The sequence below is a fragment of the Neovison vison genome, chromosome 8, assembly GCF_020171115.1.
Source record: "Neovison vison isolate M4711 chromosome 8, ASM_NN_V1, whole genome shotgun sequence".
Taxonomy (NCBI): domain Eukaryota; kingdom Metazoa; phylum Chordata; class Mammalia; order Carnivora; family Mustelidae; genus Neogale; species Neogale vison.
Window position 1 is genome coordinate 118,416,977 of NC_058098.1, and position 25,790 is coordinate 118,442,766.

The 25,790-nt window shown below is 34.8% G+C and overlaps 1 protein-coding gene and 1 pseudogene across 7 annotated transcripts in view; both read right to left on the reverse strand.

Moving 5' to 3' along the window:
- BIRC6 (baculoviral IAP repeat containing 6) overlaps positions 1 to 25,790 on the reverse strand; it is a 233,083-nt gene that overhangs the window by 87,608 nt on the left and 119,685 nt on the right. For all 7 annotated transcript variants that reach the window (XR_006386023.1, XM_044261802.1, XM_044261801.1 and 4 more), the window contains 15 exons: positions 25,537 to 25,720; positions 24,741 to 24,896; positions 21,809 to 21,942; positions 21,000 to 21,153; positions 19,191 to 19,307; positions 16,833 to 16,987; positions 16,199 to 16,325; positions 13,903 to 14,013; positions 11,971 to 12,104; positions 9,468 to 9,595; positions 5,122 to 5,684; positions 3,960 to 4,135; positions 2,912 to 3,008; positions 2,583 to 2,777; positions 1,478 to 1,678 (listed from right to left, as the gene is read on the reverse strand). Coding sequence is in view for 6 of the 7 variants with exons in the window: in XM_044261802.1 (XP_044117737.1) it covers positions 1,478 to 1,678; positions 2,583 to 2,777; positions 2,912 to 3,008; positions 3,960 to 4,135; positions 5,122 to 5,684; positions 9,468 to 9,595; positions 11,971 to 12,104; positions 13,903 to 14,013; positions 16,199 to 16,325; positions 16,833 to 16,987; positions 19,191 to 19,307; positions 21,000 to 21,153; positions 21,809 to 21,942; positions 24,741 to 24,896; positions 25,537 to 25,720 (2,632 nt within the window). In the remaining variant the exon portion in view is untranslated. The remainder of the gene's footprint in view (positions 1 to 1,477; positions 1,679 to 2,582; positions 2,778 to 2,911; positions 3,009 to 3,959; positions 4,136 to 5,121; positions 5,685 to 9,467; positions 9,596 to 11,970; positions 12,105 to 13,902; positions 14,014 to 16,198; positions 16,326 to 16,832; positions 16,988 to 19,190; positions 19,308 to 20,999; positions 21,154 to 21,808; positions 21,943 to 24,740; positions 24,897 to 25,536; positions 25,721 to 25,790) is intronic.
- On the reverse strand, positions 22,459 to 23,692 carry LOC122915842 (annotated as a pseudogene).

Below are 25,790 nucleotides of genomic sequence, written 5' to 3' on the forward strand. Positions count from 1 at the left end.
TATCTTCAATTTCTGCTCCAATCCAGTATTAACACCAAAATGTTTTATTAAGCACAGTTATAGTAGGCACACCTAACCTAGTGATTTTTGAGAGTGAGTGTGTATGTGCCCGTGCATGTGCAGGAGTTGGGGGAAAATGAGTGGGGGCGTTGTGGGGGTATAAGCAGAGGGAGAGGAGGAGACAGAATCCTAAGCAGACTCAAAGCCATGTGGAACCTGACACAGGGCTCGATCTCATGATCTTTGAGATCATGAACTAAGCCACAATCAAGAGTTTGCTTAATTGAACTGAGCCACCCAGGTGCCCCAAAAACTAGCAATTTTTTTATAATGAACAGAGTTCATCCCTGTAACACTCTTCCTATCTCAGTTCCCATGTGCAAATTGACTTCAAAGCCATGATGTACATGGACCACTCGTAACTCCTTCTAAATAAAATCAATTCCTTCCTCATCTTAGATTTTCCTCTACATCTAATACTTATATTTTACTATGTAATACAGTAGTTTTTGATCTGCTAAAACACTATGAATTCACGCATTTTCCTTCTGCAATTATATTCATTATATTGGTTTTTACCTAAGCGTAAATGCCACAAGTATATTAAAAAATAACAGTAGTCTAAAAAAATTAACAGTAGTCTAATTTTGCAAGTGGAACATTTCTTCTTCCACATATGCCAGGATCTAAAAAGTTTCCCACAGTTCTTCATCCAATCATTGAGTGACATCTGACAATCAGAATTAATCAGCAACATAAATGAATGTGACAATTTCAACAATTCTGTAAAAATCACTATGTTTATACTGAAAGAATTTGGGGATAAAAAAATGCAAAATAGTATTTCACATTCCTTTATGAATACTTGAAAGAGTATTCAAGAGTATCGCTCCTCTTAACGTAAAACTTGTTTTCTAAAAATTCTTTTGAATGGCTTACCTTGGAAAGTGACAAAACTTATCAATGAAAAGCATCAAATGATATTCAAAATAGTACAAATTGAAAAAATTCACACTGTAATATGCAAAATATTACAATAAAATATTCTTTTCAAGTACTTATAATGGGAAGGGGGAAAGACTAATACATCTAATAGATTTGATTTCACATTATAGGACTAGCACTGAGGACAGGGATAGAGAAAATAACATTCTATCTACGGGTATATAAACTAATCTCAACATTACAGCTTAACTTAGGAAGAAAGGCAAGGCAAAATTATATATAACTGAAAGATATCTGTTTGGATTTCATAAAACATTCTATTTGTTTGAAGGGAACAGCCATGACGACTCAGCTCATGGGAAATGATTTCGTGGTAATGTTGAATATTATACAAAAAAAAACCCTTCAAAAGTAAGTAATTGGGGAATCATAATTAAGTGTATCACTATTTGCCAAGTATTTTTCATATTTTTAAATGTTTCTCAATTATAGTTTATTTTCATAATGCTTCTTTACAAAAAATATGACTCACTTGCAAGAGATGCAAGATGCGGCTGGATATGTATCTCTTTCAGAAGCACTGCTGCAGGAAGGTGAATGGTAAGGTCGCACCAAGCCTCCTCTGGCAGAAAGATGTAGGACCAAGCAGCAGAGCGAGCTCTTCTATGGGGTGGCGTGGCCTGTAAAAGCACCTCAGCTGGTTGGGCAGTAGGACTGCTAGATGTAATTGTACCTACAGAAGAGATTTTAAATATAAAAAGAACTTCACAGAAAAAACAAATAAAACACCAAGAAGTTTCAAATTATAATAATTAAAACTAGAAAAATTAGATAAACCATAAACATATGATACTACCAATGTACTTAGTACATTTAGCGTGAGCTAGTCAACTTGCAAAGTGACAAGTTCATTACTGTTGTCTAATTTCTTTGTACTCACATGTTGAATGAAAATTAAAGTAGCAGTAACAACAAATCTAGCACAACTCTCAAATAATTTAAGTAAAAATACTATGTTCAAGAAAACCTTCAACTTGAAAAGAATCACCTATATCTTGGTTGTCACTATTCTTGAGTCAGAAACATGAAAAGAAATATATATAAGGAAACTATGTAAACTGGGAAAACGAGTAACTAAATCTGAGGCTACTTTAAGAAATCATTCAAAATAAGAAGGAGCAAGTCCTTTAACAGATTAACATTTACAATGAAAACTGACATAAGAATTTGCTAGTTTGACAAATTGTTCTACTATTTAACTCAGAAATAAAAACAAATGTGATTGCTAAAAAAACATTAAAAACTTGCTTCTAATCAACCAATTGTTTGTAATTGGTGTTACTTGTAACATGATCAACTTACTTCAACAACTATTTTTGCTTCATACCAGTTAAATAAACTATAAACCCATACCAATAAGATTTAATAATCCTTGGGGCACCTGGGTGGCTCAGTGGGTTGAGCCACTGCCTTTGGCTCAGGTCATGGTCTCAGGGTCCTGGGATCAAGCCCTGCTCAGCAGGGAGCCTGCTTCCCCCTGACTCTCTGCCTGCCTCTCTGCCTACTTGTGATCTCTCTCTGTCAAATAAATTAATAAAATCTTAAAAAAAAAAAAGATTTAATAATTCTTTTCTTACCCAGGGGTGCAAAGTTATGGATCCCTTCTGCATTGTCAGGCTCAGAAGCTAGTATTCTTGTTTTCAAACTGCTATCAACAGCTTTATTTGGACCAGAGTCAAGGAATTTCATAATAGTTGATACCATACTTCTTGCAGTGTTTACAATAGCCCTTGTGCTAGTAACCATGTTGTTGCAAATCAGCTGAACACCACCTAAATTTACAAAGAACACCAAATGAAAATTATCTTAAGATAGTTTGACACTGAGTCACCATCTGGAGAGCACTACAAAAACGAGATCATACAACATGATTATACTAAAAAACAATTTTTGGAACTTATCTTACCCATATCATGGAATGCTTTCAAGGCATCACTAGTATCTAATACTCTCAAAATAAACCACAGTAATGGTTCAGATAACTGACAGGTAGCAAGAGAGCCCTAGGGGGGGAAAAAAAGTATATTGTGACTTAAAAAATCTTAATTATGAATTTCCTGTGAATCAGAACAATAAAACTTATTAAATGTAATGTTCTTTTAGAGTTAATGATTCATAGCAGTCTTAATCTAAATCACTATATACAACATATCTGCCAAAATACATAAGAAATCTTACCTGAATCAGAAAGGAAGTATACAGTGTCCTCTCTGAACTCAGAATATTTTTTTAAAGCATCTGTCTATACCTACTTTCATTTTTGATCTTAATGTGCATTCACTTTGTTTTCCATTAGATGCTAATTTCATTTAAAAATGAATCCTTCTTAAATCTTTCTATCTACTCATGGAAAAACACACATACATACAATAAATTTTTAAGGAAATGGTAATTTTACACTAACAAAATACTCCTTAAGGAAGTATATTTTAAAACCTGTATTTGGAAAAAAATGGTAAATAGAAGTTAAAATAATCACACTGGTTCCTACAATTTCATTTTATAAGGAAAGATAAAAAGCAATAGTATTTTAACTATTTTTCTTTTAAAACTACCCAAATCCCTTTCAGCTAAAAGGAAACTAAACATGCAACGTAGCTTGAAAAAAGGGTGCGTTAAATTTTCAACATCTACAGAGAACATTTTGGTATTCAACTATGCTATCTGCAGGGGAAAAGAAAGAACTATTTCTTCAGACAATGGGAAAAAAGACTAAAATTTAACAATATGCTACATGTTTTTTATTCTTCTATTACTGTAGTCATTTTTGACAATATCAACTCTAGCAAATATTACATTCTAACTTCTAGGAATAGTCTACAGTTCTCACCTAATGCTGCTGCTCTTTTTCCAATATATGACATGAGTCCTCTGTTCTCTGTTCTAGAATAATTCTCTATTTTCACTGCTACAAACTATTTACATCACTGAAATAGTTGCCGGATTGAACTTACTTGTCTGCCCATATATCCACAGGCCATGTAGGTTAAAATTGGCTGCAGCATCATGTGGACTGTAGAAGCTTTTTTACTGAGGGTCGTCAGTATGGTAAATAATCCATCCCCAACGGATATGGCATCTAACCCACCATGAAAGTTCTCATGTTTGGTAAGATGTAATCCACTTGCTCCTAGTTTAAATAAAAAGATTACACATTTTTTGAGAAGTATATCCTTAAAAATCATTAATTAAAAGCTTAGAAGTCATTTCTCCTGAAACCACTGAAGGATGGCTATTTAACAGTTGTGTGTGTGTGTGTGTGTGTGTGTGTGTGTGTGTCTGTGCGCGCGCGCGCACATGTATGTATGTGTTTATCTATCTATACATGAAACTGAGGTATTTATCATAGTATTCAGTAAAGCATATTTTTGGATACCTTCTCACACGAGATACCTCTATTGCAGGTGACAATAAAAAGAAGTTGCTCTATGACTGAGCAACGTCATCTTATACATTAGCTATGTATGGAGAAGAAAGGAAATGGAGAGAAAGTGATGTGTACATAACTACACTTCAAATCATCTAATTAAAAAAAAAAAGATATGATGACTGTTTCCCTAACACAAAGAATTAAGTAAAAATAGACTGGAATGAATTTTGTCACAATTTACAGAAGTTTAATTATTTGAAAAAAATTAACACAAGATATTTTCTTTCAAATAGGCAACCATATAGAAATTTTACATTGGTATGTAGTCAGAGAAACTGTTACACTTTGGATAAAATTTTACATTTCACTTCTTAATCAAACGTGAATAAAAAAACCTTACTGGTTCCCTAATACAAAATTTGATGTAGTATCTTTTATCTATAAAATATTAGAGATGTACAACTATAGATTGTGGTACTTTACTTAGAAGACTGTTTTTTTTTCTTAATTTAACAAACTATAAGTTATTTGCTAGTAATTTCCAAAACTCACACTTAAATTCTTCCTAATTTCAGTTTCACTTATTGACAGAAGCCAGTTTGTAAGTTTTCACTTACATAATGCTAAGAAGTTTGCAATAAAGTAGCTTAATACTATAAAATGATAAAAAATGAATCTATATGTTGCTCAAGAAAAGAGATACAACACCAGGAATAAGTATAAAATTAAATATTCTCAATACGTACCAATTATCATCGCCATGGCACTGCTATTACACAGGCCCAGAGCAGACAAAATCTGGCTCATAATCTGTTGGTTGGCTAACACTAAGTCAGCGACATATGCAGGTGATCCCTGAATACTACTACTGCTTCCATTTCCATCTTTGCCTCCTGAGACTTTCTCTTCATCTGAAACACTGTCTGTTGTGTTGGTGGTCACAGACACTCTTGCACTGTATTCTCTGTTGTCTGAAAGAGGCAGCTGTACTAAGATGTTTACCAGTTTTAACAAATCGAACATGAGCTGATCTCTTGTCATTTCTCCACAAACTGCTTTTGCATCACCTGGACGAATGAGGTTGGCAAAGAGTCCCCCAAAGCATGCTCGAGCACCCACTGAGCTATCAGAGCCACTTCGAGACATGACTTTGTCTGAGCAAGTGATATAGTGGTGTACTAAAAAGGTGACGGACTCTATGACAGCAGAAATAGTACTAATGGAAACAACTTCAAAATTCTGCTCCAGAGTAAATTCTAAGAGCTTTACTTGGGCATCAAGAGGTCCTTGGCCTGTCTGGAAAGCACCCCTGCAGAAAAAAATAAGAGGATTAAAAATTAATCCGGTTCAACTTTTTAGAAAGTAATCATCACATACCAGAAAGCTAGCAATTAAATTCTTGGTATTCACTCTTTCATTTTGCAGCAAATGGTTTCCATCTCTTCCTGAGTCATTCTTACCCTCTTCTCCATTTTACACAAAACAAAAATTGACTTCCCTTCCAAATAGAAAAGGAAAAGACAAGTAAATCAAAGAGGTGATTTTGAAACCCCAGACCAAAATATTTCAGCATTACATGGCACTCCTCATAATGGGGATAAACTCTGGTTTTTCATATCCTCAAATGGTGCTGTTTTAAACATTCTCTACAAACTATGATTTTCAAAAATTAAGATTTGGTCAAATAATTCTTATGCATCAAAATTAAATGCTCTCTGGTTTTGCTCATGTCTAAGACATAAAAAGCTGGAAAGAACAGTGCCCCCAAACTAACAGGAGAAATTCAAAGTAGCTAAAAAGTTTATAAAACCATTAGACAGCTTAAAATCCATGAGAAGATAGGCACCTCCAAGGAGCACTGGCTCTCCTGTGGCAGAATTTGAGAAGAGACATTGGCAACATTCAAATGAGTAAGAAGAATTCAGCTAAAATATTTAACAACTTGGTACACCCTGGTGTATGCAAAGGTAATAACACAGAACCCTTGGTGTTCAAGCCCATTCACAAGCACCCAACCTCCTCAACCCCCTTGCCACACACAATACCCTATACATATATTCTATTTGGCTGTTCCTGATTTACATAGTTTATAATAAACCAGTAAATGTAAGTGAAATGTTCTTCCTGGGTTCTATGTGTCATTTTTACAAATTATCAAAACTGAAGAGAATGCTGCAAGAACGTCTGAATTTGTACCCAAATCTGACAGAAGTGTGACAGCCTGGGACCTAGGACTCACAAATGCCCTCTCAAGTGAGGGCAATCTTATGGGACTGAGGAGTTAAACCTGCAACTCTGATGCTGACTTTGGAAAGGGACTGAAGGGGATGGCAAAGCTTTATGTTCATTCTCTGAAAATATCAGTAATACTGATAACCTTCTAGCAAGAATGACCTATTTAAATAAATAAAAATTATCAAAATTAGAAATGAAAAAAAGGAATCAAACTAGAACCTATCAACATTAAAAGGATAATAAGGAATAATATCAATACTTCAACATAGAAGAAATGAACAAATTCCTTCAAGATGCAAACTGCCAAATGTCACTCAAGAAGTAGAAAACCTGAATAATCCTTCACCTATGAAATAAGTGGAACATTTTTTCTTACAAGAAAACTCCAGACTCAGTATGCTTCAGTGGCGAAAACTATCAAATATTTAAGTGAGCAGAACTACCAGTTTTACACAATCTCTTTCATAAAATAGAAAAGGGATCCCCCAATTTATGAGTCTAAAATATATATAAAAGATATATATATAATTATATATATATAATAATATATAAAATATATTAAAAATACACACTTTACATAAAAACGGGACATTGTAAGAAAGTGCAAACATCCCTCAAAAAAACATAGATTCAAAAATCAACAAAATGTTTAACGAATTCCACTCAACAAGTATAAGAAGGATAAAACTTACGACCCAGCAAGTATATCCTTCCGTACATATTGATCAACACTTAAAAAAAATAATCGATGTAATTCACCGTATTTATAGACCATTCAAGAAATGATACATGATCATTTCAAAAGATACAGAGAAAGCATTTCATAAAATCTAAGCGTAATACATGATTTTTTAAAGCCTTAGCAAATTAAAAACACAAAAAAACCTCCTCAACTTGGTATGAAGCATCTACAAAGGAAGCTACAGCTAGTAACATTTCTACTTCTGAAAGACCTCTACTTTAAGAATGAGAAAAAAAGAGGGCATATTTAACCACTTTGATCAATCTTGTTGGAAGTACCAACCAGTACTTAAGAGAGGAGGCAGGGCAGGGCTTAGGGGCTAAGCATACACATTGGAAAAGAAGAAATGAGACTGTTTTTTCATTCACTGACCATATGACTGTATATAAAAAAAAATCCAAAGAGGCTATGTAATTTTTCCTACACTGATCTGTAGATCAATGGATTCTCAATCAAAGCCCAGAAGTTTTTCATTTTGTTTTATTTTGGGAAATGTAGACAAGAATCAATAAATGTATTCTAAAATTTATGTGGAAAGGCAAAGGAACTAGAACAGCCAAAACAATTCTGAAAAAAGAACAAAGTTGGAAAATCTGCACTACCAGATTTCAAGAAACTATGGCGGTACCAAGGCAATAAGATACTGGAAAAATATAGACACAAACATCAGTTCTACAGAATAAAGTCCAGAAACAGTACAAATCAAATACAGTCAACTGATTTTTAAAATGCATACAAAAAGATTTCAATGAAAAAAGCAGTCTTTACAATAAACAGCATAGGAACAATTGGATATCCACAGGCAAAATAATAAATTTCAACCCAAATGCAACATAAACTTAAATCTAAGAAATAAAACTATAAAATTCCTAGAAGAAAACTGTATCAGATCATTTGTATTGTACTGACCTTGGATTAGGCAAAGATTTTTTCTTAATCACACAAAAATAATATATAAAGGAAAAGGTTGACAAACAAGTAAGACTTCATCAAAATAGAAAACTTGTTTTATCAAGGATACTGTTCAAATGAAAATACAATCCACAGATTGATAGAAAGTATCTGCAAAACACTTACTGATAAAACTGAATGCCCTTTTTATAAGACTGGGTATTTTGTTTCAGTCATGTAATTAAGTTACCTAAAAGCTCTTAGCTAATTTATCAGGAACTAGAGACTTTCTCAAGAAACAGAAAATATGGGGATCCTGGATGGCTCACCTGGTTAAGCATCTGAATTTTGATTTTTGGCTCAGGTCATGGTCTCAGAGAAGTCACTCAGTGCTGCACAAGAAGTCTATTTGCAATTCGCTCTTCCCCTCTGCCCCTCCCACCTGCCCCACCCCCATGTGCTCTTGCTCTTTTTCTAAAAAAAATATTTTCATCAGAAAGTAATGTTGATTTTATGAAATGTCTTACAGTATAAAGATAATGATTCACTAATGTGATATGTATTACGGTTTTTAACCACTCATGGTCACAATTTATTCTTCTAACATACAGCATGATTTTGTTAATAAATTTATTTAGGATTTTTCTATGAGACTGGTATGCAATTATCATCTTCTTAAAAATTTTATTTATTTATTTGAGAGAGAGAGTATGGGTGGGGGGAGAAGCAGACGCCCACTGAGCGGGGAGCCCAGTGTGGGGCTGAATCCCAGGACCCCAGGATCATGACCTAAACCAAAGGCAGACACTTAACTGACAGAGCCACATAAGCATCCCTGTAATTTTCTTTTTTAAGCTATTTTTTTCAGGTTTTCTTACACACTGGTTTCAAGTAAAATCCTTGGTAGCTTTAATACTCTCTCTGTATTCTAGAACAATTTAAACAGCTTCAAGTAAATTTCAGTAATCTACAAAATCATTAAAAACAAGTAGAGATTTGATGCACTGTATATCTTTCATAGAGTTCAGGAATCCGAGAGAGCCATAATAAAATGGAATGAAAACAGGAGAGAAATGGATAAACCGTTAGCCCTTCCCCCTTAATCCCTACTCTACTCCTCATTATCTGTTCCAGACAAACCCAACAACAAATGGTAAGGGAGAGTTTATCTGAAGGATCACATATTACTTCTATATCAGGATCTAAATATCCATTGAAATTTACCTTTCTGTTGAAAGTATATGAATTAGCTTGAGCAAAAATTCACTGAATATTTGAGGACATGTTGAAGAAAGATGCACTTGTAACCGGGTAAGAAATTCTTGCATAGCTTGTGTAGCTGTTGGACCAACCTGAAGAGAATGGAAAATGTTTTACTTATAATTTTTAATGAATAATTCTATAAATGTTATCAAGTGTGAAATCAAGCACTATACTCCTTTAACTTTTCATATAAAGAACAAAAATATAAATAGTGATAGCAGAAAACCAATTAATTTTTTTTAGGTCTGAACATATTTAAACTGAAAATCATAAATTCTAGTATCAATAACTTTATCATTATGGTTTAGAACTTACAGGTTTATAGAACTCAAAACAGAAAAAAACACCCGAATTACACAAGAAATGCCTTCATAATGCTTTTAAAAGTACAAAGACCTTTTGCACTGATTTTCACAAACACCCTTATCATCCATTTCAAAACAGAAGCACTCAAAGAGGTTAAGTGATCCATAAATGGTCATGCTTCTAATACTACCATGAATGAAAAAAACAAAAGCAGAAAGAAAAAGCTCTAAAAACAAACCTGTACCAATTCATAAATGCTTTCCCAAACTTCTGTCTCATCAATGAAAGAAATGGTGAGAACCACACTAAGTAACAGGAGGTATGTCTTCGAGCGTTTTGTAACACCTCTCCATGTGATTTTATTCTATCCCTATTTGCTATGCTCATAAAAACCAACAGTAGTTCTGGTAAAATAAAATGTAATATAATTCTTGAAACTGTTTTAAAGTTAGATAAACTTAATTTCTAATACTGAGCACATAAATCATAGCATGCTTAACCAAACTTCCTGCATACAATGAAGATATCAGTGGAAAGTTTGATTTTCAGTAACTTTACTCTACCTTTTTTTTTTTAAGATTTTATTTATTTATTTGACAGACAGAGATCACAAGTAGGCAGAGAAGCAGGCAGAGAGAGAGGAGGAAGCAGGCTCCCTGCTGAGCAGAGAGCCCCATGCGGGGCTCTATCCCAGGTCTCTGGGATCATGACCCCCAGCTGAAGGCAGAAGGCAGAGGCTTTTGTTTGTTTGTTTGTTTTGTTTTGTTTTTTAAAGATTTTTATTTATTCATTGGACAGAGAGAGAGATCACAAGTAGGCAGAGAGGCAGGCAGAGAGAGAGGAGGAAGCAGGCTCCTCGCTGAGCAAAGGGCCCGATGTGGGGCTCGATCCCAGCACCCTAGGACCATGACCTGAGCCGAAGGCAGAGGCCTAACCCACTGAGCCACCCAGGCGCCCCAGAAGGCAGAGTCTTTAACCCACTGAGCCACCCAGGCACCCCTACTCTGCCTTTAAAAAAACAAAAGCAGGAAGAAAACAACTCTATTTTATACAATAGCATGCTCTCCAACACCTAGATCTACTGCTAGTAAGTTGCGTAATTGTGGACAATGCAGATAATGCATCATTTCTTAAATGTAAAATAATGCAGTTATTACAATCAACGATCCCAGGAATCTTCACATTCCAAATTCATGTATCTCTATGTACAATAATCCCTTGATAACAGGCCTCTGCTTCCACCAACATTCTGGCCCCACCTAACTATAATAGTTTCGGCTCTTATTTTCATCCTTGTGTCATTTGTTTTATTGCAATCTGCAAAATGAAAAGTGTATGTAGTATGAGAGTACTGACTAAACATATCCAACAGAATTTAAGCTGTAAGAAGTTAGAGACTTGGTTTGGTATGACTTACATCACCAGCGCCAAGAACAATACCTGGACCCAGCACACAGAAGCCTCTTAAAAGCTTGCTGAATAAATGAAACATTAGAAAGGATGGTACTATCACATAGCTAAATGAGAATTTGTCTAATGACAAATCCAGAAAAGAATTTAAGAAGGCAAGTTTAAAAAGACAGTTATGTTGCATAACACCATCAACACAAAATACGTATTTTACATAAAAAGAAATAAAGTAGAAATATTTTACAAACAGCAAGACATTAATTGATATAAATGAAGCTTACAGTAAGACTAAAAATGTTTGGAAGTTCTGAGCAATACTTTTTGTTATTTTTTCGTTCAACAATATATTTAATATTTCAAAATAACTAAGTTAGGTAAATTACCAATCTTGACATAGAGGTCATTAAAATGGTACATTATTTGTAAAACCTTTATTCATTCTAAAATTTCTGAAATGCTTCCCTTTCAGGTATTTTTTCAGAATGTTTCTTAAATCATCCAAAAATTAATGCCCAAAATACATACCTACATAAAAATCCAGTAAAAATTCAAAAGAAAATATACTACCTCCTATGCTTCAGTTTCAATATAGCTATTATATATTATACAAAACATTTTATATTACATTAATACATAAAATACTAACAATACCTTAGCAATAAAAATTTTACATATTAGGTACATTAAGTTTATCTTTACGAAAGTGTTTATTGAATAGTCTATCACTAGTTTTCAAAAGTCATCGTACCTGCGGACTGTGTTGATTTGTTCCATGTGGACTGGTGCCAGAAAGAAATTTCACCAAGACATGAATCAAGTTTGGATCTGAAACCAGCAGATGAGCAGTACTCTCCTGAGTTGTGATGGCATTGCTTGAACCCGCTATAAAACATTTAAAAAAAAAAAAAAAGCCTTTTACAAATGGACCCTTAAACGAAAGAAATAGAGTATATAAAGTCTCTTTTGGTTTCAAGGAAAACTCACAAATTCCTGGAAATTAGGGGTTTTTTGTTTTGTTTTGTTTTTAAGATCTTATTCATTTATTTCAGACAGTGAGAGAGAGGACAGAGAACACCAAAGAGGCAAGAGGGAGAGGAAGAAGCAGACTCCCTGCCGAGCAGTGAGCCAGATGCAAGGGATGCAAGGGTTCATGACTGGAGCCAAAAGCAGACGCCTAACAGACTGAGCCACCCAGGCACCCTGAGAGTTAGTTTATTAAAAGGGTCTGATTTTCTACTGTATTGACTAAGTTGGACTCATTCCCTATTTTCATCCATCTTCCTTCTCTTATCTATTAAAAATAGCTGGTTTAATGTGCATCTTATTTAGTATACAGTCAAGTGGAAAACAAGTAATTAAATACTGACCTTTTGATGAGCCTGTTCTTGGTAATAATTTCCCTCTTTCAGAAATAGGGGTCTACTTATTGAGTAAATCTTTTTTTTTTTTAATGATTTTTAAAAGATTTTATTTATTTATTTGACTGAGACAAAGTGAAAGAGGGAATACAAGCAGGGGGAGTGGGGGAAGGAGAAGCAGGCTTTCCGCTGAGTAGGGAGCCCCATGGAGGGCTTGATCTCAGGACCTTGAGATCATGACCTAAGCTGAAGGCAGACACTTAATGACTGAGCCACCCAGGAGCCCCCTTTCTAAGATAAATCCAGGGAACAACAACTCACTTTTGCACATCAGTAGTATAATGGCTATACACTGTTAAATGATACACACGTTAACACACCAGTTTTCTGAACGGAATAAAATATCCTTTGAGTTAAATCTATCTTTAATATGATGAGACACTGATATTTCTGATCCCGTATTTGGAGAACAGATTCCAGACCAAAAAAAAAAGGAATAGCACTTTGATGCTAAACAGTGATTTAAAATGACACATTTTATCAATGTGACAGAGCTTTCTATTTAATGAAATTAATCTCAAACAGAATGGGGATGAAATTTACCCGCCTCTTATCATAACGTATAGACCGAATGATTTCAATTCATAAATGGCTAGTCTTTACTGTCTACTGTGAACTTTTATCCCTACCTCACAACAGTCTCAAGAATCCCAAATAAAACCCAAACCTAAATGTGAAAAATAAAACTAATAGGCACTACAGAAGATAATGTAGGATTACCTTTATGACTTCCGGATACATAAAGCCTTCAAAAGCACTAAAAGTTCTAGCCAAAAAGATGCAGAAATTATTTTACTATCTTAATTATAATGAAGAAAATGGGGTGGAATAAGGAAAGCAGAAAACCTATTACCACAATCTGAGAAAAAGCAATTATATTCTATGAATAGAGCTTTTAGATGGGGTAAACTAATCATGCTTGTTCTTAATATATAATTTTTTAAGCATAAAGCTACTTAAAAAATAACATAAAACAGTAAACATTTGATTTTTGTACTCTAAAAGCAATCAGTTTCATTTTGAGAAGTAGTAAGCTTTTAGAAAGCAAAACCATGCTAGAACTCATGCTGGTAGATGAGAGTATATTATCAAAGTAAGAACAAAGCCTAAGATACGTAAGAACAAAATCAGGAGAGGTATAGTCAAATAAGGAACTTCATCTTCTCATGACTGCATCGCTTCTTGGAAAAATCTTAAGAATCTGAGAGTAAGAATAAAGAGGTATAGGTCCGAGGCTTAAAGGAATAAATGTCTGCACTTACGGTTAAGCTGCATATTTGTCATAAGTGTTAGACTGTGAAGCACAAGGCACCATGTCCGGAGCAAAGTGTTGGGATACCAAGCTAACACAGTGAGAAAGCTGGTTATTGAGGCTAGAGAGAAAAGAAAAAGGGGAAGAACTTTTAATTAAGGAAAAATCATACATTTATTAAGAATTAAAAATAAAACAAGTAAATGTAAAATTATGACACTGTTTCTTTCAATCAATTCACTACCCAGTGTCTTCAAAACATTGAAATGAAAAGAATTCCCCATTAAATATCTCTAAAAATTAAGAGTTAATAATATTTTATGGCTAAGTTTAAAGCTCAGCCCACAACATATAAACTGTTTTCACAAGTGTTGTCCTTTTCTAACTACAGGCACCTCTACCACAACATAGATTACTTTACTAAAAATCTTCAGATTCTTCAAGACCAAAACCTGAAAATAGAAGAGCGGATTGGAAAAACAAGAATGAGGTAACACCGCTGAAAACCAATGCAACTTTGCAACAAAAGCACAAACTACAATAATTAGGTTATTGTAAGTTTTAGACTGTGAAGCACAAGGCACCATGTCCGGAGCAAAGGTCTGAGTCCAAAGTACTTATGGCAGCTGGAGAAGCCAAAGAAGTTATTCAAAATGCACGAACATAATACAGCCCAGATTCTGCTCTAAAGACCCCCTTTAAAAATGGCTGACTCCAGATTTCAGGCTGAAATACACAAAGACTTGAATATTTATCACACTGAAAGCTGACAAAAGCATAATATGTATATAAAGACAACAATTAATAAAGGAGCACATCACTGGCCACAAATGGCAAAATTTCAACATCAATAAGCACAATTGTAACTAAAACAAAAAAAATTTTTTAAACCATAAACTTATACAGATATTTATTAAAGAAATTAAATGATCATGCATGTAGACTGCTTGTGAACCAATTCAATTTAAAAATTAAAAAAAAAAAAATCTGGCATTTCCCCTTTCTCTATCATACAAACTACCAACAGAGGGTGACATAATAGCCTATGAAAGGGATTTACTCTTTACGGAAGTATTTCAATTAAAATAAAGTGATAGAATTAGACTACCATTTTGAAGCCTCTAATGAATTATTAATGGCATGAGCATCACTGTCTTAAAAATGTAAAAAGAGAAGCAACCTAGGAAACTGCCTTTAAAAAAAAATCAGATTAAGCTCCAGGTCTAACTTCCAATTTATAGAAAATCGATAGAATATCATGAAGATACAATCACTAAAAATTAGGACCCTGGAAATCCTGAAAGACAAAGACCAAACTTCTTTGATAAATGGCTTTGTTAAGGGGATAAAAAAGACATGAAGGGAACCTATACACATTAAGAGGGAGTAAAGAAAAAATTAAAATACATGGATCTTATATGAATCCCATTTGAAATTTTAAAAATTTTATAACAGTTGAGGCAACTGGAAATGTGAATATGAACCAGATATCTAACCACAATAATGAAGAGTTATTTACCTTTTTACTCATCAACTCTTGTTTATGTGTAACATTTTCACAATAACAAAGTTGAAAATAACAATGGGAGCACAGTTTATAATTATTACTAGTGCAGTGGAAGAGAGAAAAACCCACTAATTACCAGGGCTGGCTCTTGCCAAGACAACACAGATATAAGTGGGACAGTGTGAGCCAGTGGGGCTGTCACTGGGATGAAAGACAAGGCTACGAGAGCCATGCAAAATACAGAATGCACCCCTGAAAGGGAGAAAGCACCAGAAACAGATGATCGCTTATACTTTTCTTAAAATGTATCAAAAAAAGATTTCTGCAGCCAGAACTAAAGGCTAATTCTATTTCTGAAAAAGGATATTATTTTACTCCCATGATTTTCACTCGTGGATTTGTCAAAAACAAAAACAAGAAAACCCCAAAAGCTAACTAATACAATTTCCACAGGAAATGGGACATCCTTCTCCAAGTTATCAATTCTCTTGGGGCTGATTCACATTTTTGTGAAATACCAGTGCCAACAGAACAGCTCATGAGCAAGATGGTATTTTCTGGAAATACAAAGATTAACACTGCAAATTTTAGTTACACATGGGCACAAGATAATACAAACTAGAGAAAAGGTTTTTTGTTCTCTTTCCTGAAAATTATTAAGTCAATGTATAAAAAAAAAAGGTTTTTTCCCACTAAAACATTATAAACCAAATGACAAAGATTAGGTAATATTAACCTAACTGTTGCCTTTTAGGTTTATTTATGCTATGTTAATAATTTTCCTTCTAATAAATCTTACCCTGATTTAATGAAATGACAGGTACTCGATTAGCATTATATAAAAAAATGTCTGCTCCATTTTCTTTGTTTCCAGATGAACTAGAATTCAGGCTCAACGTAAGCCACAACTGGAGAAGTGATTCCAACTGAAAAAGATAAAAATTGACCGGGGGGGGGGGGGGGCAAACAAAAATACCCATTATAAATGAAATACTATTTAAACAAAAATCTTACAAACGAATTCCTTTGAGTAATTAATTTTTCTATTAAATATTTCTTCCGGTTACTTCAAGTCAGTTGGCAAGCAAATGTATCTTAAAATTCTTGATGAAACAAAATTCAAACTTAATTAAAATTTATAATTTACCTAATACATATAGTTTTCTAAATTAAAATAAGTGATTCAAATCTTTAAATACTGGTGTATGTAAAACATATAACCGGAACTACAGTAATAAATCTTAAAAATCATAAAAACTATAAATAACCTATCACTGAGTATCTGTGGTTACCAAAGGATATCCAATATTTTTCCATCTGAAATAACGAATAAATCATCCCTGTCAGGTTGAGAAAGATCTCCCCAGTTATTTTCATCTTTTACTAGGCTGGCAATAACGTGTAAAGATACACCATTTCTCCTGAAGTCATACCTGCACATGATGGACTTGAAGCATGGAAAAAAGTTTGTTGAAACAAACATTTAACATTGGGACAGATGATAACTGTATAATAAGCTGGTTGGATTGGTTCGCTGCTTGTAAACCCCCTAGAAGTGAATCATCTGTTCCAGTGGGAGACTGTGATACTGAAAATTAAACACAATTATGATTTTATCACAAAGTATCAGGAGAAATGCTCACTAGCTATTAGTATGTACAGGTAAGTGAAAATCTTAAAAAACTTTTTAATTGCATTCCTAAGAATGGTTGATGATTATATTATTTGAAAATTTGTTTTTACAACATTACCCAAAAGTCAAAAAGATAATCACCAATGAGAGAAGTTCCCCAATTCACAGCATTGGTCCATCAAAGGAACAAAACCTTACTCTCTAGCAATTTTTATTTTCTATGTTTTTCTAATTAATAAATTAGGAAAAGGAAGAAAAATAAAATTTTGACAAATTCTTACGGAAGTAGTTTTAGAATAATTTAGACTCAAGTCCACTGATTCTTAACTTTGATTATACATTAAAATTATCTGGAAAGCATTAAAAAATTCTGATGTCCAAGTCACACACCAAACTAATAAATGAGTATACATTCATGGGGAGGAGAGAACTACATGAGCTCTAAGAGAGGTTTTTCATATATTTAAGAGTTATTATATTAAAAGGGGGACATAGTTCCGAACAGGACAATAATCAAAAGACATAATATGAAGAGAAACATAAAAATTACAAAATCATCTTCTAATAAGTTGTTTTAAACAAGAAATGTCTATCAAAGAAAAGGACTACTTAGGTCAGTACTGAGTTGCTTGTGGCTGTGGAGAGGCTGGCCCAACAAAAGAGATCCCACCATATATAAGAGATAAGATACAATAATACTAGTGTACCAATACCAGGATCATAGAACACTAGACCTTTTCTTCAGTTTTTCACTTTTCTCTACACTGCCTAAGGTAAGAAATAAATGATAACTACAAAGTGAAAGAACTCAATTTGACACAGAAATGTCTACAAACCCAAATTTCTCTAATGCAGCATGAACTCCCTTTCACAGGGGAAGAACATGATGCGCTCCCACGGTTTTAACTAGTACATCTACCCTTTTACTCACCATGCTCCAGAGAAGATCAATAATTTGTAGGCCTAAGAAAAATAAGAACACCACTATCTCCTTAGCACAGCTCCTCAATCTTCTGTCTTTGTGAGACTGGCTGCTATCTATCTTCACGGACAGGAGGCAATCTACCCCAGTCTAGTGCTCTACTTCAGCAAACGACGGCCTAATGATCAAACCAGGCAGGCCGCCTGCCTCCCTCACAGCTTCTGTATCAGGCAGGCCTACTGGTTTAGATATGGAGTATGGCTACTTCATTGCTACAAAGTCAGAGTAGTGTAGTTACAACACATACTGTACAGCTGAGAAAGCCTAAAATATTGACTATCTGGTTCTTTATTAAACATTTGCTTTCCTTTGATGTACATAATTAGGTAGTAAATCCTCTCAGTTCAGCAGTTCCATAAGGCCCATAGATATCTCTTCCATTCTAAGTTTTTGAGGACGATAAAGACGCCACTGCAGTAGTGCCCCCTTATCTGGGGTTCCGCTCTCCATGGTTTCTGGTTTCTGTTATCAGCAGGCATTGCAGTCCCGTCAAGAGTAGCCTAACACCCCATCGCAACACCTCCATCATCACTTCATCATGCAGGCTTTTATTATCGAATATCACCACCAGAAAGGTGATTTTGAGAAAGACCACAGTCACATCTTTACTACCATATATGATTATAATTATTTTATAATTGTTGTTTATTTCTTACTGTGCCTAATTTATAAATCAAACTTTATTAAAGGTATGTATATAGAGAAAAAAATATGGTATATATAGGTGTCAGTGCTATCTGTGATTTCAGGTATCCATTCGGGGTCTTGAAATGTCTCTCTCCCAGAAAAGGGGCAATTATTGTATGTAAAATCCCACTTTATCATAAATATGGATATAATGCAATGAACTCCCAGGCTAACTGCTAGCTAAGCAGACAACTCATTAACCTCACAACACAATAACAAAAACATCATTCAGGTTTTTGGACTGAATGTAAGCATACTACTACATGGAGGTATTTTGTTCCCCCTCCACTTCCCCAATTTATTAATTAATACTTTATCTTTTTTCTCAACTTGCTACTAACTAGGTGAGGGAGAAGTGCTATATACGTAGCCCACTCAGACTCACACCACACATGGAATTTAAAAATCTGTCCTTGCTGAATGCACTAAAAAATTATTAAGAGATAAATGATTCATGGCAATACTCTAAGAATGGTGATTTTCACTTACAGGTAGGAGATGTATTTGTTAATGCTTGTAAAATGGAATCTGCTTCCAGAGTAGACATCATTTTCAACATAAGTTCTGCTTGCTGTTCAAGTCCAACTTCAAGGCGAGCATCTAGGGCTACAAAAAGCGATTCAAAGAAATAGAGCTATTTGCTAATTGTTACTCATGGCCTACTTCCTACAATAAAATTTTGACATCCAAATGCAAAATAGGGTAAAGAGTGTGCCCTCATGTTAGAAAACCTGTCAGGGAGTATCAGCCACAGCAGGTACAACATCTGTGCAAAGGAGGCTAAATAAAGTAATGATAATGAAATGGAGTAAGTTAAGGATAATGAGAACCAGGTTCCTCAAGGTCAGAGAAAAGAGATACAAATATGGAAAGGGAGTAGGTTAAAATGAAGTCTACGTAATATTACACTGTATGTTAACTAACTGGAATATGAATTTAAAAATTTTAAAAATTAAAAAAGTAAAATGAAGCCTACAGAGTTAGATTAGTCAAATATATTGACATGAACTCAAAGCACTCTAGATAAAAAGGCAGATATAGAAATACAGATGCAAATGTGTATAAACACACATGTTCCCTAGATCTGTCCCCCAAGAGGGCAGAGAAACAGCCACCAAAATAGTAAGTATACCTAGCACCCAAATTTTGGTTTCTTAATCACATTCTTCCATTAAAAGGTTTTGAAAAACCTTCTCCTTGCTGAAGTAGTTAATTCCCAGTCTGGGGAAGGAAAAGGAAATGATGAGCCTGGGGCATCTTTTTGTGCCAGAAAACAAGGAAGTGCTCAAAGAAAGAGGAGACAGATAAGCAAAGGGAGATACATCCCACTGGTCAAATCTGGGACAATCAGAACATCAAAACAAAAAATGAAAACACTGTAATTGTACTTAATGCCATGGAACTGAATACTTAAAAATGGTTAAAATGGTGTATTTTACGTTGTATTTTACTTTAATAAAAACTAAGCAAAATAAATAACAGATTATGATCCACTGAATAAAACAGGAAACCATGGATGTACTTAAAAATCAATGAATAGACTAATTAAAAAAAAAAAAAAAAGTTTCCAAGTATCATTCACCCACATCCACAAAAGTTCTTTACCGAGGGGAAAAGAGTAACTTTACAATGGAGAAGACTGGCACAAATCTCCCTAAATCAAGTAATTAAACTTCAAATCACTGATCAGGGAACAAATTTAAATCATAAACCAACTAACAGAATGCATTAAGAAAACCTGAGCATTACACTTTTGGTAACGATACATGACCACAATCTAATCATGAGGAAATACAACACAACCACAAATTTTGAGGGACATTTTACAAAATAACTGGCCTGGAATCTTCAAAAGCATTAAGGCCATGAAAATGAACTCTGAAATGCAGCAGGGTGAATGAGACTGAAGATCTATGACAATTAAAGGCAAGGCATCATTTTGCTTTGAATCCCTTTGCATAAAGGACTTTATTTAAACACAACTGCTGAAACCTGAATGAAGTGTAAGTGTTATAGTACTAATGTTAATTTCCTAATTCTGGAAGAATGTGCTTCCTGAGGTGCCTGGGTGTCTCAATGGGTTAAGCCTCTGCCTTTGGCTCAGGTCATGATCTCAGGGTCCTGGGATCAAACCCCACATTGGGCTCTGCCTAAGCAGAGAGCCTATTTCCCCCTCTCTCTTTGCCTGCCTCTCTCCCTACATGCGATCTCTCTGTCAAATAAATAAATAAAATCTCTAAAAAAAGAAGACGAAGAACAAGAAAAACAGTGGCATGACTTAAAATTGAACACACTTACCCTGAGATACTGAAACACTAACTGTCTGTGATCCATTCTTCTCTGTGTTTGCAGGTGGCTTTGCTACAGGAATTCCAAGACCTCCAATGTAAGGGTTATAATTGTAGGTGCCATAATCAGCACCCCAATAGTCATACCATGTACTGCTTATTGGCTTAAAGGAGTGGAAAAAAATGGTGGTTAATTTTACCTCTTCACCAAGAGTGACATTATTTACACTTTCTAAACTCAAATAGGGCTACAAAATAAACATTCTCCCTACCCTTTAAATCACTAAAACATACATACGATCTTAACGATCTATTGGAATAGAACAGTAATATTCTTCTTCATTTTATACCAAACTTTTAAAATACCTTATTTATTTAGAACCCGAGAGATAAAATCAGCATCCTTTAAAAAAAATCTCTTACACAAAAAGCAGCAATATAAAATATTAGGGGTATATCTCTTTCAGAAAACATTGAAGCTAATACAGAAGTAGAATCTGAAATAAATTGGCCTTAGAGGGGCTTAAATGCTGCTTGCAATTTAGTAACCTATAACTAAATTTCCCCATGCCTATTACTGGTTCTTACTAATATATAAGACAATAATAGTGGCAACATTAATAAAAGGGTACAATTTTTCCTTATTCTATTCTATTGGTATTATAAAAAAATTACCAAAGGGCCTATAGCAGAATAATGAATTTTGAGAACACTGAATAATGGATTGCATTACATGATAAATATGTGTACTTTGTTTTAAGTGATTAAGCCAAAAGTATAAAATGAAATATTTTAATTGCAAAGAACAGAGAATCATACCTTAAAAACTTTGGCTGCAAGAGGATCCTTTTCCAAATCAATATCTAAAGGATCAATGTCAACTTCCATTAGATCTTGAAGTAGCTCAAGATCAATTTCTTTATCTTTTTCCAAAGAAGAAAGAGGAGGTGCACCTTCAAATAATTGAAAATGATTTTGAGAGAGTATGCAACATGAAATGTAACCAATATATTGCTTTTATTTATAGAAAAAGTTATTTTACTTGTATGTGACATGTTTCTATTGCTTTAAAAATCTCTTAATTTTTATAGTTGACAATTAAACATCAGTAAGTATACAAATGTACCACTCTGGAACATACAAGTAAAAACACCATGCAGTAATATTTGATTTCCCTGGGAAAAAGACCATGGAATTAGCTCTTACTGAATTAGGCTGCATAAACTTTGTTACTGAAAATAACATTACCCATTGCTAGAATGCACATTACTCATTTTACTGCCTCCAATATGTAAAGCACTGCTTTATATCCACAATCAGAAAATGATACCCAGTATTAAAGGGAAAAGCAAAAAGAATTTAAGTCATATGACTGTTATTCACCTTTTTTTTTCTTGCTTTTGATCATCTTTATTCAAATTAGCTATCCAAAATGATTTGACAATTATACAAAAAACAAATTTCAGTTTTTATACAGCAGGCTTTTCTTCTATAGTAGGTTTCTTTTCTGCAGATTTCTTCGCAGCTGCTGGCTTCTTGGTAGCTGCAGCGTTTTCATTTTTGTTTTTTTCTGCAAAAGGTTTCTTCTGCTTCTTCACACCCTTCACACTAACAGCTTTCTTTCCCTTCTTCCCCTTCACAGGCTTCTTACCTGGAACACTCTTCTCATCTGACTCGGCTTCTGAGGCTGTTGCCACCTTATCCATCCAGAACTTATGACTAGCCTGGCAAGGAATGGTGTTCTGGCACATGGTCTTTGCACAGGGGTTTAGCTTCAATAGGATTCTTGGGCTCTTCAGTGGATTCTTTTTCAGGACTCTGCAATGAATCCCCTGGCACGGTGCTCAGTGGGCTCTTTGGATCTCTGGGCCTTTCAAGGTTCTGCTAAGTAGTGTATTAAGCATCTTGTGCGTGGGAAGGTTGTAATTCCTCTTGAAGGAATTATTCCAAGTGCCACAGAGATGGTCTACTTGCAGAGTACTTTCAGTCCAAATGCAGAAACATCACACATGCCCATCAGGGGCAAGTTTCAAAATGTTCGATTTGCCTACATTAAGTAAAGTAATTCCAGAGATGGTTCTGAAGGCCTTGATGATACCAGTGTCCTCATTATAGATGATGCAGATCCCCTATGCTGGATACAATGATGGTTTCTCATTTTGCTCTTGCCAGCTCTCATTCACTAAGAGTATCATAGACTTTTCCGATACCATTCTAGGCTTTAAGTTTTTTAAACTCCTTGGTCCTCTTGCAGCCACCAACTTTATCTACAAACACCAAAGGAAGTTCGGGAACTTCCTCAATACCATGACTTTTAGAAATGACCTGTGCTGGTAAGGCCAAGGCAGCCTGGGCAGAGCAAATGGCATATCATTTCCGTGTCATGTTCACTCTGCGATGCCAACGGCACCAGATTTTGTCTGGTGCAAACATGCATGCCCCACAACACATACTTCTAAAAGCACCCTTGGCAGAACAGTGAGTCCCACTACCTCGAACTCTGCCAGTATCCCAAGACTCAGCACTGGTTTACGACTTGTTAATTCACTAACAGCTGTGTGCTGTTTTTGCGCAAGCTGGTATGAACAAAGTTCACAAGATCAGGTCAAATGGGAGCCTTGAACACAGGAGGCAAAGTAACATTCTTGCCAGATGATTCCCCTTTTTCAGAGTACGCTGATATCAGTGATGAGCACACGCCATCATAGGGTTAGGAGAGAGTCACGCTCTCAACCTGGTAGTTCCTATAGGAAAAGCTGCTAATCACCTTATTTTTCTATTCTGAATTAGAAATTCTTTTGCTCTCAGAGATGTCTCAAAGTTCATAACTAAACTTCTATGCCTTAAATAAACCTTACTTTCCCATTCTTCTCACCCCTTATTCAACATATATTTATAGAACACCTAGCACATGCCAGCCTGTACTAGGGTATGAGTATGTGAAGATTAATAAACCAAATTTCTGCTCTCCAATAAAGTAATCTAAGTCCCGAGTGAGATACACTATAGAAATTAAATCAACTATACAGCATGGTGAGTGCTATCAGAAACCATCTAGAGTGGAAGGCAGCACCAAAGGCAGTCTCCAACACTGCTGCTGGTGGTGGTGGAAAAAGCTTATTGCAGAGGGCAAGCTTTCTGTGAATCACAGATAAGGAATTCATCTTGCAAATAAGAGAAGGAAATCTATTTCAGATAAAGGGAATATCACATAAAAAGGATAAAATTATGAGAGAACGTTAAGACTGAGAAGTGACCAATGGATGAAATAAGCACAGCCCCAGCAACACACACAGCAGTAACTAAAACACTCTATTCAAGAAAAAGGGAGCAAAGACTGCATATGCTAAGATACACATACAGTTTTTAAAAAGGCAGAAAACAAAGAAAGAAAATACACCAAAAAGGCTGGATCTTAAAGAGTAAGAGCCTTTAACCTTGCTATCTTCACCAATGAGTATCTTTAACTGTTTTCTAGATTTTCTTGAACATAGCCAAATCAGAGCATATCAAAATAATTAGGACATTATGAAAGGACAGTGTTTTATTATAACAAGAATTCATTCAGAGAATCTAACTGAAATGTATTTATCATATTTAACCAATCTGGTTACTAAGGCCAAAGCCCTAAGACAGAACTGTGAAGATTATCTACTTCACTAAAATTCTTAATTTTGAAATATATTTTTATTAAAAAACAACAACACCACACTCAGACTATCTTAAATAAAACACAATTTAAGGAACGTACCCGTTAAATCATGTGTCAAAGGTTCATCTATAGTTTCCAGCAACTGAACGGAAGACTGCTGTAGGGAGTCATCAGAGTCCCCGGCTGTTGCAGCGACGTCATCGGTCACTGCTCCCTCCTCCATGGCTTCTGCAGCTACTGGGGCCAGCAACTCCCCTGTATGAAAGAAAAGAGTCACAGCTGTCTGAGTAAGTTACTAACAGACCTCCAAAACACATGACAACATATTTTTCCTCCAGTTTAGATAATGATGGCATGTATGTGCTACCAACTATAAAAGAATCTGAGGCAAAATATTCCCCACCTACCTAAGGAAATGCTAGGACCCACTGCATGACCTTCAAATGTTAAAGACAAGTAATACCATGCTTATAGAAAATGTGTAATATGAACAGCAGTTACTGTAATTACTTTACATACACTAACTCGCTTACTCCAAACAACTTTAGAAGGAAGGTACTCTTATTGTCCTTATTTTACAGATGAAAAACCTAAGGCACGTAGAGCCCTCAAGGCCACATAAAGTACTGATAAGCAGCCCATTATTGATATTAATAATGAAACCAACTAGCTATAATATTACTGTGCTTTAACAACCTAATTCCTCCACAAAGACTTAACATTTATGCAACTGTCAACATAGTTAAATACAAAAGTAATTCTAAGTAATTGCTAAGGCAGTAACATTAAATAGACCTTTTTCACTTCGGAGGTTATAGTTCCTTTTAAATGTTAGTTACTCAAGCTATGACAAGCTAATTTGGACATACCCTTTAAAAAATAAATCCGGACAAACCTGCTAATATATCCTGTAGCATACACGTTAAGGAATATTGAGCCCAAGCACCACCCCAAGATATATCTCCTCTATTGAAGTCAGTTCCAACCAAAAGTAATAGTAGTCTTTCCAGCTGAGGTTCATTGACAATCTCACACAGATGTATAGTCGGCCTCGTGGCATTTGCAATACGTGCAAGAACCTGCAATACATTTTATGAAATTACAGCAATTACATATGTTTTCTCCAAAACCAAACTACTGGAATAATAC